The sequence below is a fragment of the Manis javanica genome, chromosome 4 (genome assembly GCF_040802235.1).
Source record: "Manis javanica isolate MJ-LG chromosome 4, MJ_LKY, whole genome shotgun sequence".
Taxonomy (NCBI): Eukaryota; Metazoa; Chordata; class Mammalia; order Pholidota; family Manidae; genus Manis; species Manis javanica.
In genome coordinates, this window is record NC_133159.1 from 146,334,243 (window position 1) to 146,348,727 (window position 14,485).

At 55.9% G+C, this 14,485-nt stretch overlaps 1 protein-coding gene across 19 annotated transcripts in view; it reads left to right on the forward strand.

The window, feature by feature from the left end:
• Positions 1-12,930, forward strand: part of BCAS3 (BCAS3 microtubule associated cell migration factor) — a 632,290-nt gene extending 619,360 nt beyond the window's left edge. For 4 of the 19 annotated variants that reach the window (XM_073235302.1, XM_037004015.2, XM_037004021.2 and 1 more), the window contains 2 exons: positions 8,698-8,788; positions 12,135-12,930. In XM_073235302.1, the coding sequence (XP_073091403.1) occupies positions 8,698-8,788; positions 12,135-12,171 (128 nt within the window). In that variant the 3' untranslated portion in view covers positions 12,172-12,930. Of the gene's footprint in view, positions 1-501; positions 3,990-4,018; positions 8,221-8,697; positions 8,789-12,134 lie in introns of those variants that run through there. The other 15 variants (XM_037004017.2, XM_037004013.2, XM_037004018.2 and 12 more) reach the window with 11 other exon arrangements.
• Positions 12,931-14,485: the final 1,555 nt, after the last annotated feature.

Below are 14,485 nucleotides of genomic sequence, written 5' to 3' on the forward strand. Positions count from 1 at the left end.
CAGGCTTCAGGAGGCATTCGAGTGAGGGTAAGAAGTCAGCTCAGACAGGAGGTACCTTCTGGCAATAGACTTGCTTGGGATGGGGAATAGTTGCTGGTCTTCACCCAACAAGAGTTTCTTTGAGAACCTCACTCCCTGCCCCCCACTTTTAAGATGGAAGTCAAATTTTCGGATTCTGCTGTGCAGAGCAGAGAGGTCACTAGGCTCTAATGCATTTACCATTGACTGCCCCCTCTTGTAGTGCGTCTATTAGTGAGTAATTTGATTTGTACCTATTCATTTGCAGTCCCTGCAGGAGCCTGGAGCTGGCCCCTAGTATAATTGGTGCTGTCTCTATTTTTACATCATTAGATTAGCCCCGACTCCTGGCCACTTGTTGTCTGCGCTTGTCTGTCCATTTATACAACCTAATGTAACACAAAATTCATTACTGATCACATTACTTTCAACTCTGAAGCCAGCCTTGTGATAAACATTTGGTTAACCCCTTCCTACCCATAGGAGCCTGAACAGAACAAATGCACTGGTCCTCGACAGGCAAATCAATATCTTAATACACCAAAGTGGAATTGCATTTCTAGATTTGTTATTCCTCCTGGAGGAGCAAATGGAAAAGCCCGTCTGAGCTAGCTGAATTGAATAATGAATAGAGCCCCGGCACCAGCAACCAGTCTGTGAACAGAGCACAAAGGCAAACCCGGCCTCCACCCGGCTGTTTGATCTGGACAGGCGGCACCACAGCAATTAACTGGGACCTGGGTTTCTCTCCCAGCCACAGAGCGTGGGTTCAAGAGCACCTAGTGGGGACCCTGAGGGGGGCAGCAGAGACCCTTGGCCCCGCTGCCATCCTTTGTGCCTGGTTGGCCTAGGACAACTAGACCAAGAACTGGGATCGTTTCCTTGAAACCTTCTTCACTGATACAAAGGCGCCAAACACATGGCTTTGGCACCGATGTCAAGAAATTAAATTAAATCCATTATTAAACTAAACTTTACCATTTGGAAACAGAAACAAATGCACAAAATGATTCCTATTTAGATCCACATTAGCAGTGTTAGGATTGGTTGATTCACACCAACTCTTGTGTGGGGGGTTGCCTACCCGCAGGGTGAGCATTCTTCGGCACAGAAACACCATGTCCGCCTGAAAGAGGTCCTGGCTCTCCGGTAGGGATGCTGGTGAGCAGCACAGGGGACTCTGCGTGGGAGCTGGCCGGGTCTTAAAGGGACCTCCACATACTCTATTCCAGAAGATTCTCCCCTACTCCCATCCCCTGGTTTTCCCTCCCATTTGTCTCTGGGTAGCGGCCACACCCACCATAAGTCATTAACTTACAGGACAGTTTGTTTTGAAAGGAAAAGTACCCTGCCCAACTTAATTAAGAATCTCTCATAAAGCCTATACCACAAAGATGAGAAAAATAGGCATAGAGGCGGTAGAATGGACCCCATTACCGTGAATGTCATAAATCCCTCAGTAAAAAAGAGCCATAAACTGAAGCTTCTTAGTTGGGAAGGGAAACTCAAAAAGAAAGACCCTCTCCAGGACATTCTGCTTGAATTCATGGAAGTCCTGATTGGGAGGCTGAGGAAAGGCACTGAAACCTTGGGTTACTGGGCCTCCTTTCTATTGAGCAGGCCGCCCTGCCTCTCCGAGGATTGCACTTTGGACCCCATTACCCGTTAACCTGTTCAGAGCTTTGACAAGGCTAGAAATGACCAGCAGTCCCATGAGTCATGGAGGTCCTAGGGGTTCCTCGAGAAGGCTCACATGCTGCTCTCGGCCTTTTCTCCATTCCTGTGTTTCTCATGACACCCCTCCTTCAGTTGTGGGGGAGGCCCGGGGGCGGGCTGCCTCCTTCAGCAGTCCCAGGCCTGCGCGTGAGAGATGAAGGGGTGCAGGGGGAGACCGCCTCACCCCGCCCTGGCTGTGGGAAGCTCCATTTCCACAGAGGGGCAGTAGGGCCCAGCCAGACACCCCAGACTCAAAGCTCTCAAGTGCTTCCTATTGTGAGGAACTGCAAAGAGGGGACCTCTCGGCAGGGTATTGTAAGACACCTCACCTCTCAGCAGTGGAAGGACACTGGTGTGTTGCCGAGGAGAGCAGGGCACAGCAACTGCCCTCTCAGGGCCCCTCACCTCCCGCCCCTGCCCAACTAACTTGCAGTGCACTAACTTGCTCCGGAGAGGGCCTGCTGCTCTGGCCACAGCTGCTGATCCTCTCTGGTGGGTAAAGGGACAGTGCGGGAGAGGCTCTCCATGTGTCCCACGCTGGCCCAGTCCCATCAGCTCTGGAAAGCAGAGAGCACAGGCCTCGGCCTCAGCAGAACAGGACAGACCAGGGGCAGGGAGGAGAGCCGCTCAGCCGGTGGAATGAGAGACTGATTTCTTACCCTTGATGGTAAGTGGGGAAAGCCACATCTTATCAAACTCTTCTGCTGCATCATAGAGAATTTAATTACGTCTGGACAGTTGAATGAGAACCAGCTGTGGCTCTGGCCCGCCAGGCCAGCAGTGTCTCTCCTGTGGTCTGCAGGCCCCTGCGCTGTCTCATAGCCCTGAGGGCAGCTTGGGAGGACCCCACCTGGGAGCTCAGTGGGGTCTACCGAGCTTTGAGGCCGGACTTCAGCAGACAGGCAGGTGAAGGCCAGCTGCCAGGCAGCTGTTCCTCGGGAGAATTTCCAAGCCTTATCTTCTCCTCATAGCCATGCTGAGTGGGCATGTTTTCAGGGCCCTGATTAGCACCCACACTGCCCTGTACGCAGGACACACACACAAAGAAGTCACGTCATGGCACCTGGCTGGGCATTCTCTACCACTGAAGACATGTCGCCTTATCACCCAGCCCAGCCTGTCCCTTAGACGGCATCTGCCCTCAACATCATGCCAAGGAGCTGGAGCAAGAAAGGGCATTTCAGACCCTTCTGGTGAGGGGCACTTTTCCTGGAGCCTCAGCCTGCTGAAACTCCAGAGATGGCAGTGCCGATCTTCTAACCGGGGCCCTACCACAGTGACAGTGGTCTCTCACATGTGTTGGGTGTGTGTTCTGCTTTGTGAAGCCCCATCACATCCTTTTCTCTTTAGAGCCTCACTCACCCCCGTGAGGTTGCCAGAGCATCCCCTCCAATCCGCCTGACAGATGATGGAGTGGATGAGAAGTGAAGTAGCGGGCCCAGGTCATTCAGCACGTCTGTGGAAGAACCAGGGCCAGAGCACCTTCTCAGCTCCTACTGCAGGCCCCCCTCCGCCTTGCATCCACAGGGAGTTTCAGCTCATGGCTGCTCCTGAAGCAGGGCTTCAGACAGATTTATCAAAGACCTTAAAGCCAGGGAAACGTGAGCCAGGTCAGCTCAGCCATTGCTGTCCCCATGTGTACGACGTGAGCCAGGTCCGCTCAGCCATTGCTGTCCCCATGTGTATGATGTGAGCCAGGTCTGCTCAGCCATTGCGGTCCCCATGTGTGCTGTGTTGTAACAGGACACAGTCTGACTTGGTCAGGATTTAGAGTCATACTAATATTGTGCCACTGAGAGGGTCGCTGCACATGGAGTTGGTTGGTCGAGGTGGTCTGGGCCAGTGAGCCTGCTCTCTTCTCCTTTGAAGCCAAGACTTGGTAGGCCTGGGTAACGCAGGTTTCCTGGGGGAGGGATGTGGCAGCATTTCTGGTTTGAGCCCCTTCCTGCCTGGGATTGGTACTGCGTCGTGGCTGTTAGAGGAGAAACCAGGGAAAAGGCTCTAGCCCCCAAGCAGGCCAGCATTACCTCTGGCTAATATCCCACCTACTAGCATTGCTCAGCAGCTATTCAAAGACTGTGAAGGAATCTGGTGCTGGGCTGTGAGCTGGAACTCAGATGCTCCACTCCCACCACCCCAACACACACACACACTGCTGGCTCCAGCAGAGGGGGAGTGGAAGATGCAATAAGGCAGGCCTTTTGAACATGGGCCCTCCCCGCCAAGTTCTCATTGCTCAGGCCTCCCTCCTACTCTTTTCTCTGTTTTATTCTCCCTTCCCCAGCATTCCAGCATGCTCACTGCCCCTCATCCTGCCCCTGCCCAGCTCATCAGGAAGTTGGGGATCTTGTCTACCTCTAAGCCCTGGCCTCATGATGTTAATGCCACGCTGGCCTGCAGTCGTGAGTAGGATTTCCAGAGGCCTGAAAGCCTTTCCTGTTTGACTCCTGGAGGGAAAAGGCAATGGGAAGAAAGGTGATGTGCCCTTTTCCCAGTTTTTCTGGGTGGAGGCTGACACGCAGACAGGGCTGTCTGTTCACCCAGGCTCCTGCCCAGGTGTTGGTAGCGCTTTCATCTTCCAGGGGCCAGTAGATGCCGAGGAAGCTCTGAGGTCCTCCCTAGGCCGCAGGTCTCCTCACAAACCCAGAGGTAACAAGGCACACACATGGCCCCGTGGCCGAGGCAAGCAGTTCATGGTGTCCTAAGCCAAGAGCACTAGCGATTTACCCTCAGTGTCTAGAGCTGGTGGGTGGGGGCAGGGCAGGCCATATGGTCTTGACCTTATTCTGAGGCATTCTGGGTCTCAATACCCGTGAGGAACAGGAGCGGAGCAAGGAGAAAGGAAAGTGCATTTGCGGGAGCCCTGTGTGTTGAAAGAGTCCAGTGCAGGAAGGTGTGTTTCTGCCCTTGGGCTGCAGAACTGGGCCTCAGCCCCAGCTCTCAGGAGCCCCAGGCTGTGTGTGCGGTGAGCTCGCCAGATATAAGGGACATCCGTGGGCCAGGGCTCTATGCTCAGGCAGAGGTGTTAAGGCAGAGATAACCAGGCCAGAGTTAGCCCTGCTTCTCATCTACTCCAGGATTCCTGTCATCTAAATGTGAGAAGCCTTTCATCCTGGACCCCTCAGCTTTGAGAAACTGCCGCCCCTCCTTCCACCAGCATGCCCAGGAAGGGGACCAAAGGCCCTGCTGAAAGAGAAAGGGATCCCTTCTCAGTCTCCCCCAACCCCCATCCTCCCAAAACCTCCATGCTGGGCGCAGAGGGTCCCTCATCTGTTGCCATTGCTGCGGCTCAGCCGGCTGTGCAGCCTGTGTGAGAGGAGCCCAGGCTGTGGGCAGGGCTGGAGACGGGAGAAGGGGAGGATGGCTGCCTGCAGCCACAAAGGTGGGTGTGTCTGAGGAGGAGAGAAATGAGGCCTCCCTACATGCTGCCTCCTTTAACTGCCGCCCTTTTAACCTTCTAAAAAGTGCCCTGGGCTGAGGCTGGCTGCAGTGCAGTGTGGTCTCCGACAGGGCTGTCAGCGTTCTCAGCCAACTCCATCTCTGTCTCCCTGAACAGACTTCTGCCTGCCTCAGCTACACTCTGGAGAGAGCAGTAGTCTCCTGGTGTAAGACAAGCAGCCTGCAACTGTGTCCACCAGGGCCACCTCATGGTTGGCATCTGGGCCATCTCTCCAGGCTCCAGCACCGGGAAGCCACCAATCCCACTGAGCCCCGCAGGATACATTCAAGCCCCCAACCTCCTTAGCTCTTCTCTCTCCAAGCCCCAGTTTGCATAGTTGGTTCCAGGCCCTGGCAGGCCCCTTGCTGGATGAGCTGCTTGCTCGTGCCAGGCTGCACATTACTGAATGTGCAGCTATCCTGTGGGCCACTGGGCTCTTGGCCATCCCCACCCAAGGATGCTGACAGCCCCTAACCTCCTAGTCAGAGCCGCCCACCCGCACTGCCCCACCTCACTCCCCAGCAAGAACCCTCACAGCAGAAGGGGGCTGGAACTGTTTGTGTGTGCAGACCTCTCCAAGCCAGGCACTAGGCAAGATAGAGCAGTCTAGCTGAATGCCCTGTGCTCTGGGGCCACCCCTCCCCTGAGGTGCCACTGAGCCCAACACAAGCAAGGGGCTTAACCACAGGCCCTGCTCATGGGGGAGAACTGGCAGGTGGACACAGGAGGGAAAATCAATGCATGTCAACAGGGTTGGAAATTTATTTTACAGCTTGGAAGAGGGTATTTACAAAGAGGCAAGGAGGGAAATGAAAAGCTGTAAACACATATCTGCCATCTTCCTCCGTGGTCCATATCTTGATTATAAAAAGAATCCTTCCCAAGCTCCAGTGGAGAGCAAGCTGCAGGGGCCTGGATGGCAGACACCTGCTGGAGAGAGGGCACAGAGAGGGACCCTGCAGGCCTGTGGACAATCACAATCACTAATGTAACTGCAGCAACTATAGTAACCCACATTTGCTGACTGGAAGCTTTAAGCACACGGTGATGCACTCTACACGCATTATTTAATTCAGTTCTTACCAGCATGGTATGAAACAGACATTGTTATCCTCATATGCAGGAAACTGAGGCACAGAGATATTGAGTAACTTGCCCAAAGCCTCCCAGGTGGCAGGGGGCTGGAGCCAAGTTCTTAACCACGTCCCCAGACTGTGTCCTCTACCTAAGCAGACACTGCGCCTCCCTCTTTCTCTGGCCCTCGAGGTGGTAGGTGGGGGCAGGCGGAGTGTCCTCCCTTCTCCTCCCCGCCAGCCCAGGTGAGACTCTGCCCCGAGTCCAGTCCTACTCCCTGGAGGCCGCTTGGGTGGTTGGGTTAGGACACGGTGTGTGGCTGCAGTCAGAGCCCAATGAAAGTGCTTTGCTAATCCCCCAAGTGAGCAGCATCGTGAGGCTCTGAGTGTACAGAGCAGGGCTGGCTGCTGAGCACACCAGAGGTCCAGGCTGTAGATTCTGCTCCTTTTGTAGCAGGGAAGTGCCAGGGCTACCTGGAGGCCGAACTGGCAGTGGATCCCAGGCAACCTCTTCCAAACACAGACACACACACACAGCACTGCCCTCACTGACGTTGCCAGATCCCACTTGGGCTCTCCACAGTGGCCCCCCTACCAGGGGCCAAAGGGGGCTTCCCTTGTGGTCTCTGCTTGGCCAGCTGTCCCCACTGCCATCCAGCCTGAAAGAGGCTGGAGAAAGTCAAGCCCAGGGATGTCACTCCTGGCCTCCCACTGGGGCTCCCACCTGCCTGGGCTTCCCCAGCTCCCCCCCCTCAGGCTCACATAAGCCCTGTGTCCTCAGGGTTACACCCCCTCCCCAGGGAATGGGGGAGCCAGGACCGGAGCTGAGCAAAGGGACTGATGTGTGAAAGAGGCCTCCGTCCGGTCTGTTCCCTGAAGGCCCTGCCTTGCTAGGCATGGGCGGCCTCCAGGGAGGAAGGACCTGTACCCAGGAAGAGGACAGCCCACAGAGAGGGAGGTCCTCATGCCCTGCCCCCGGGTGCCACCTGGTGCCTGTGAGAGAGTCCCCCTCTGCCTCCATCCTCTGCCCCTCCACCAGCGTCAGCACCCATTCACAGCTCCCCGGAGCCTTTCTCTGCTGCACCGGCCTTTGCCCAGGGGCCGTAGCATCCCACTGTGGGATGCAGGCGCAGGGTGTCGGCAGGGTCAGCTGCCACAGAGAGGCTCCCTCGCTCTGCATGGCCTGGCCTGGACATGGGGTAACGTTTGCAGGCAGCCATGTTCCTCCCTCTTCACAGAGACTGGAACAACTCTTCTCTGGGTCTCTGTTGGCATACACACCCACATAACCCAAGTTGCTTCTCCCTAACAAGGTCAGCCACCTCTCTGCCCTCTCTGACACCTTTGAATCTTGCCAGGCTCCATATAGAGAGGGGGCAACACAAGGACGTAGCTTTCTCATTCCCTCACCTATTTCCTGAGAGCTGAGGCTCCTCCCTTTTAGTTGTTGCTCATTCTCTTGTCCCCCTACGAGTTATGGGTTGTCCATCCTGGCCCGTGGCATTGAGGGACATGTGGGGTAGCAGGTCCCTTTTCCAGCGAAAGCGAGCAGGGAAGGGGTGGACACAGCCAGTGGTGGGCTTTGGGAGCCAGTCGCAGTGCCCGCTGGAATTGTCAGCGCCTCCGCCCTGGGGCCTGCACACTTGGGACCAGTGGCGTCCTCCTCTTCCTTGGTTTTGCCCTGAGTAAGTTGGGGAGACCAACACCCATGTCCCAGGTGCACAAAGTCTCTGGAGAATATGAGGTCACAGTAAGATGATCATCTCTCTGGGTTCAGCCACATACCTGCCAGCTGCTACTCATCCTCGTTTAGAGCTACCTTTTTCCCACCAGCCAGAATCTACATACCTGGACTAAGTGGGGAGGCTGCTGGGATGCCCCTTAGTCCCCTGTCACAAATCCCCCAGCTCACTCTTCTGCGGCCCCAGCAGGTGTCTGGTGGACTTGGCCCACAAGTCCCACCTCAGCTGCAGGTGAGCTGCCCAAACCTGGGGGTCTTGGGAACGGGGGAGAAGGGTGGCACCAGAAGCTCAGCCATTGAGTCAAATGACCGGAGGTGTCCCCGAAAGCCTGTCTGTTTCCTCTCCCTCTCCTGGCAACCTGCTTGCATGGGTGCCACCCAGCACTGCATGGGCCAGAGCTCCCTTCCCTTCCCCCCTTCCCACAGCTGCTGCTCCTGCCCCGTGGGCAGCTCCTTCCCACCCGACCCCCAGCACTGAAGGGGGGCACGGCTCTGTCACATGTCTGGGACTGCCAAGACTGGCTGGTCCCCAGCCCCCTACACATGCACGTCCTTCTTGACTGCAGAATCCTACTGCAAGCTTGCCCTCCTCCCAGGGTGACACCCCATGTCCCTACTCCCTCTCTACCTGCTTGCAGGGGTCAGTGTACTTCTCGATCGTTGTCCATACCTTTTCCAAAAAGATTCCTCAATGCTTTTCTTTTCAAAAGGGAAAAAAAAAGGAAAAAAAAAACAATGCCAACAGCCCAGCGTCCGTGAGCAACCCAACAGTAACAAAGCATGTGTTCGGGATGGAGGAAGGTAAGGCCACACATTTCCATTTGCCGCTTGCTCCTAGGGCTGGGCGGCTGGGACGACTCGAGGGGGGAAGGTGTGTGCGCCCCTTCTTCACTGCCACTTATGCACACACTCATTGTCCCTTGTCAGCAAGAAGAGGAGGAAGGGGGTTTGGCAGAAGGCATGTAGAAAAGTGCCCAAGACTAGCCAGGCCTCTGGTTTTTTTACTGTAGTCTGTGCTGAAGAAGAGGCCCAGCCCCTCTTTACTGTATCATTCATTCATTCATTCAAGAAATATTCTTTGAGCACCGTTCTTGGCCCTGTGGTTGGCACTAGGAACACAGAGATAAGACATGGAGCTGGCCCCTGAGGGGCTCTCCACCTGGGTGGGGACACATGTGAGAAGATGGTGCCTGGAATGGTAGAGGGCCTGGGGCAGGAGTCAGAGCACAGGCCTGGCTGGCTCTGCCAGGGCAGCGAGACAGACTTAGAGGCTGAGACACCCGTGCTAAGCTCTGGAAAATGAGTAGGTGTTCTGGGGGCCAAGGGAGGCTGTGAAGGGCTTTATGGTCAGAGGGAGTTGCATGAGCATAGGCCCAGAGGCCTAAGGCAGCTTGGGGAGATCCAAAAACTATACTAGCTCATTACTTTGGTTCCTCAAATCTAGCAACAGGTACCACTTGTGAGGTGGGGTCTGGAGGCAGGTCACAGAAGGCTGTAGTGCTGACGAGTTTAGACCTTATCCTGAGGACTGCTAGGAGTTAATGAAGGTCTTTAAGCAGAGGAAAAGCAACATGAGGTTTGTGCTGCAGACAGCCAGCCCAGCTTTGGTATGGCAGTGGGTTGGAGAGGGCTGTCTGGAGGTCAGGAGCCCAGTAGGGAGCTCTTGAAGTTACCCAAGAGAGAAGCCCAGGCCTAACCAGGCCATGGCAGGGGCAGAGGAGGGCACAGGTGGGAGAAGGGAAATAAATTCACCAGCAGAGCTTGGTCACCCTGGAATATGGGGCAGGTGAGGAACTGCCACTTCTGTGTTACCCCAGGCCTAACCAGTGAACAGAAAATAGGAACAGGGCAGCTCGGGCTGTACTTGGCGCCCATGACCAGCAAAACTCATCTCCTAAACCCCGTTGGCAGTTGTGTCTGCGCTGTCATGTAATGGAATGGGGTGCATCCGCTCGGACTTACAGGGGGCTGCTCGGCGGCTGTGCTGGCCTGCACCCCGGGCAGTGGGGGCGCACGCTTGGTCTCGGGCTCCGGGCTCCTCCGCTTCTTTGGCCGTGTGGATGTGTCAGCACTCAGCATCAAGAGCGTGGGGCCTGTCCCCCAGCTCCAGAAAGGGGCCACTCTTGCTGATACTAGTGGCCTTTCCTGCTCCTTCATCTGGGGCTTTCCTCCTTGGGCCTGGTGCCCAGCTCTCAGGAAGCCCCTGCTTTCCTCGCTGCTGCCAGTGGTCCTCTCTCCTGCCCTCCTGGCCCTGCCATCAGCGCCCCCTAGTGCTGGGATGGCCACGCATGAGGGCCTGGCCTCTGAACCCCAGAAGGCCTCAGAGATCTCTTACAAACTCCTCTGCTTGCTTGTGAGGAAGGAAGGAAATGGAAGGAACTTTCTTGGAATCTGAAACTTGCATATAGAAATCCCAAGGTCTGTCCTTTGCTTTCCCAACCTCTCCCTCTCTTGGCACAATGGCCTGTACTCCCAAATTAGGGTGAGACTGAACAATGAGCAGGGGAGCAGAGAGCTCATACGACAGTCACCTGCCTTCTTTTATATCTGTATCTAGGTAACTCTTGATTCATCCCACAGTCGGGCCCAACAGGGCAGCCAGTGTCTGGTGGAGATCAGGGACCGTCATCAGGCCCTCTCTGCTGGGAGGTTCTGGTGTCTGATTGCACCCTTCCAGCCTGGGTGCAGGCCCCACCCATGACTGGTGAGGCCTGAGGGCCCCTCACACCTGGGCCCAGGTGTCTGGTCTGCTGGAGGGCAGCCCAGACTCCCCCATCCTATTCTGTGGCTGCTGCTACCAGGCAGCTTCAGTGCTTTGGGGTAGCCTGCAGGGAGCAGGGGTCAGTGTTTAGTTCCAGGCTGGCTGGTAATGGCGAGCCCAGGAGTAAAAGCCATGGCCCAATCCCTAACCAGAGCCAGCTGTGCTGTGTGTGAATGGTGGCAGGGGCCTGGGGACAAAACAAGCTGGAGATAAAGGTCTCAAGCTGGAGCAAATAAGTATAACATTCAAGACCCCCCTCAGTCTCAGGCAGGCATACTTTAGAGAAGGAGAGGTTGCAGATTACCACATCCTGGCTTGGAGCAGACTCCCAGAGGCTGACCAGAGATGTGTGTGCCCACATCTCAGAGCCCACTGTGAGGGACTGAAAGGGGATAGGAACTGGCCACTTTCAAAAAGACAAGAAGCAATTCCTCTTCCTTAGATTCAGCATGCAAGGAAGTCTATTCCCAACCCATATACCCCAGTACCTGTCTTAACTTCCCTGCATGAAGAGATGGTGGGGCAGTTAAGTGGCCACAGCCAAATGAGCTGGGGCCAGTTGCTGTATCCAAGATGGCAGCATGGCTATGGCAGGGCTAGCGAAGGGGCAGAAGAGGGGGTGGGAGCTTCCCTGTCCACTTCCCACCTCTGAGCATGTACATTCTGAGGGGCCTCCAGGAGACTAGAGGGCTAAGAGAAAGGGAGAAAGAAGGCACTCCGGGCAAGCAGGGACTCTGTCTGTGTTGGAGTAGGCCCCTCTCAAACCAGGCATTCCCTCCTGCAGGAAAACAGAGCACTTCCCAGGAGGTACCAAAGATGAGCTGAGGCCTGGCCAGCAGGAAGACTGTGTGGGTGAGAACTAGTGAGCAAATGCGTGGCTGAGCCAGGCTGGCAGCTCCGGGGGCAGGTAGGGCAGGGGAGGAGAGGTAGAGACAGACCAGGAAGGGAGGTGCAGCCCTTCCCATGTCCTGGCCTCTCCCCTCCTGCCTGACCTGTAGATCTGGGACAGGAGCCACATGTGGAGTTGGGGGAGCATGCTTTCTGAGCATGCATATGTAGGCATGGCCACATGTCCCCCATGTGGCAGTGTGGTCCAGACAGATCATCAGAGTGGCCATACTTCTGGCCTAAAGGGGGTTTCTGCAATGAGGGAAAGACTGTGGCCTACAACTGGAGTCTTCCAGCCAAGGAGCCTCTCCCTCCTCCAGCTGAGCTCCCTGTGATCCATGATGCCGCCTGGCCAATGTGGAGAGCAGGTGCAGTTCCCCCTGCACAAGGATGTAAGTGGACCCAGGCTGGTATCTTGAGGCAGGCAGCCCAGCCCAGGGTGTGTCCTTGCCCCAGACCCCACTCTGACCGGGCCTGGTCCTCTCCTCTGTCTTGCAGAACTACAGCGAGAGGGAAGCATCGAGACTCTGAGTAACAGCTCAGGTTCCACCAGTGGCAGTATCCCAAGAAACTTTGATGGCTACCGATCTCCACTGCCCACCAACGAGAGTCAGCCCCTCAGCCTCTTCCCTACCGGCTTCCCATAGGTACCAGCAACATGCTTCTGACTGGCTGGCGGACTCACCTGCTGGAGGGAGGGGGAGAAGCCCCCCTCTGGTCCTACCCTTCAGTCTAGGCTCCTTTTCCACCAACCACCTTCCCCAAGCTTAGTGACAACAGCCACCCTCCCTCCCAGGACTAAGAAAAGACCCTTCTCCAAAGCACCTCGGCACACTCTGACCTCTGTCCCCAGTCAGCGGGGCTGTGGCCCAGAGACTGCAGAGGCACCATCCCCTCCCCCATTTGCACATGATGTCCTACATCGGATCCGCATTTGTATTTTCTAACCATCCCCGCAGGGGGACTGGGTTGGGAGAGGGTGGATGGCCCAGTGGGCCTTTTGACCCTGAGTGGACAGCCCCAGCTCTCTCCTGGCTGCGGCACACACTGCCCAGCTTCTCTTGGCCAATGCCCCCCCTGGCATGGGGTGAACTGAGGCCCAGAGTACTAGGGAAGGGGGAAGGACAAAGCCCCCTTCCTCTTTTCTTTCCCCTTTGGCTCCTGGGAAGGATTTGTCTTTCTTGTCTGTAAGCCCTTTTACCCTAGACCTGTACTGTTCAGTGAAGGAAACTGTGGTTACTGAGGCCCTGTCAACAAGTGCACGTCTTGTCCAATAAATCACGCTGCAACTGGTGTCCATTCCTGAGTTTCTGGGGTCAGGATTCTCTCCACGTGCTGAGCAGAGTGCTGTGGGCTGGCCACATGTCCCTGCTCCCAACAGCCCCCATCTCGACATGGGCAACTGAGAGAGGGGCCAATGAAAGGACAGGAAGGAAAAGGAGAATGGTTGCTCTGGGCTTTGGGTAGGGCCTGATTTAGATCCATTCTCCAACCTTCTTGCCTGTTACCAGAGCCAGTGAGTCCTAGTGGCAGCACAGGCATGGACTTTGCCTGGCTGTGGCACGTGCTGGTGGGCTTCTGTGGGAAGGAGCTCCTCATGAAGACCTTGGCTTTATCTTTGGGGCAGGAACCTCATACCTATCTCTTCTCAAACTCAGAAAGAGCAAGGGAGGATGGTCAGGAGAAGGTGGGTATCTGGTGGAAACCTAGCTGGAACCTTTGATGGCAAGTTCCTGATTTTGTCTCCCTCTCTCCCCTCAATTCTGGACCTAAAGTGAATGGTAGGAAGGAGACAGGAGCAGGGGGAGCAAAAGGGGTGTTAAGCAGAAATGAGATTCATGTCAGCCCTGGTTCCTCCTTCCCTGAGACCCAGAGAGGTGTGGAAGGATTGAAGAAAACCCACTGAGCCAGGTGTGGTTTGAGGTGAAGTTTAATGTAACCGCTGCAGAAGAGCTGAGTCCACAAACAAGCAAGGCCTTCCCATCCAAACGTCAGCCAGAGCTGGGGCAGCTCCAGGGGCCACTGCTCCCTTCACCTGCCACCCAACCTGGCACCTAAGAAGAGATTGAACCTTCGGTTCCCTCCACCTGATCAGCTGGGCATGCTGGGAGAAGGGGAACCCGAATCACACTAGGCTCTGTAGGCTGAGTAGGCAGCTCAACACAGGGTGTCTTGCCTAGCAACCTGTGGAGTGAGAAATCACATGCCAGAGTGAGGCATGCTGGGAACGTCAGGAGGCCTGGGCATAGCCAGTGGAGGCTGCTGGATCAACAGTTTTGCCCTGTTTTGGTGAACTGGAGACACTGATGTGCCTGGCACAGTCCCCACCCTCAGCCAGAGCCCTGTTTCAGTCAAAAGGGGACAGGAAGGGGGATGCCACCAGGCTGCCCGTGCACACTGCCTATGGCCTGGCTTCCTGGGAATGGGTCCAGAGCTCTAGGAAGGGTGAGCCCCCCTGAATCTACCCTAGGTACTTAGATGGGGTGAAGATAGTAAGCCATGAGCTCTCTCCAGCCATGCAGGGAACCAGCCTGCAGCCTTGAGTCCTTCCTGGCTCGGCCCACCTCCCTCCAGGGGGTACAAGACAGCTGTGGCCTCCTCCAGTCAGGGAAAGTGGTGGGTGTAGGGCTGGACTTGCTGGCGGGGCTTACAGGACAATCTGGTTATTCATCTGCTCACAGCCAGGGCAATTCTTTGAGTATGTGGGGGAAGGGGGAGGATAAGAAAGGCCAGATAAGCTGGCCCCATGGCGGCTGCCTCTGCAGGTCGGGTTATCAGAGAGGCCTTGGGCCTGGCCCCCAGCTAATTGGGAAGGTTACTACCCTGCCACAGCCTGTAATCAGCTGGAA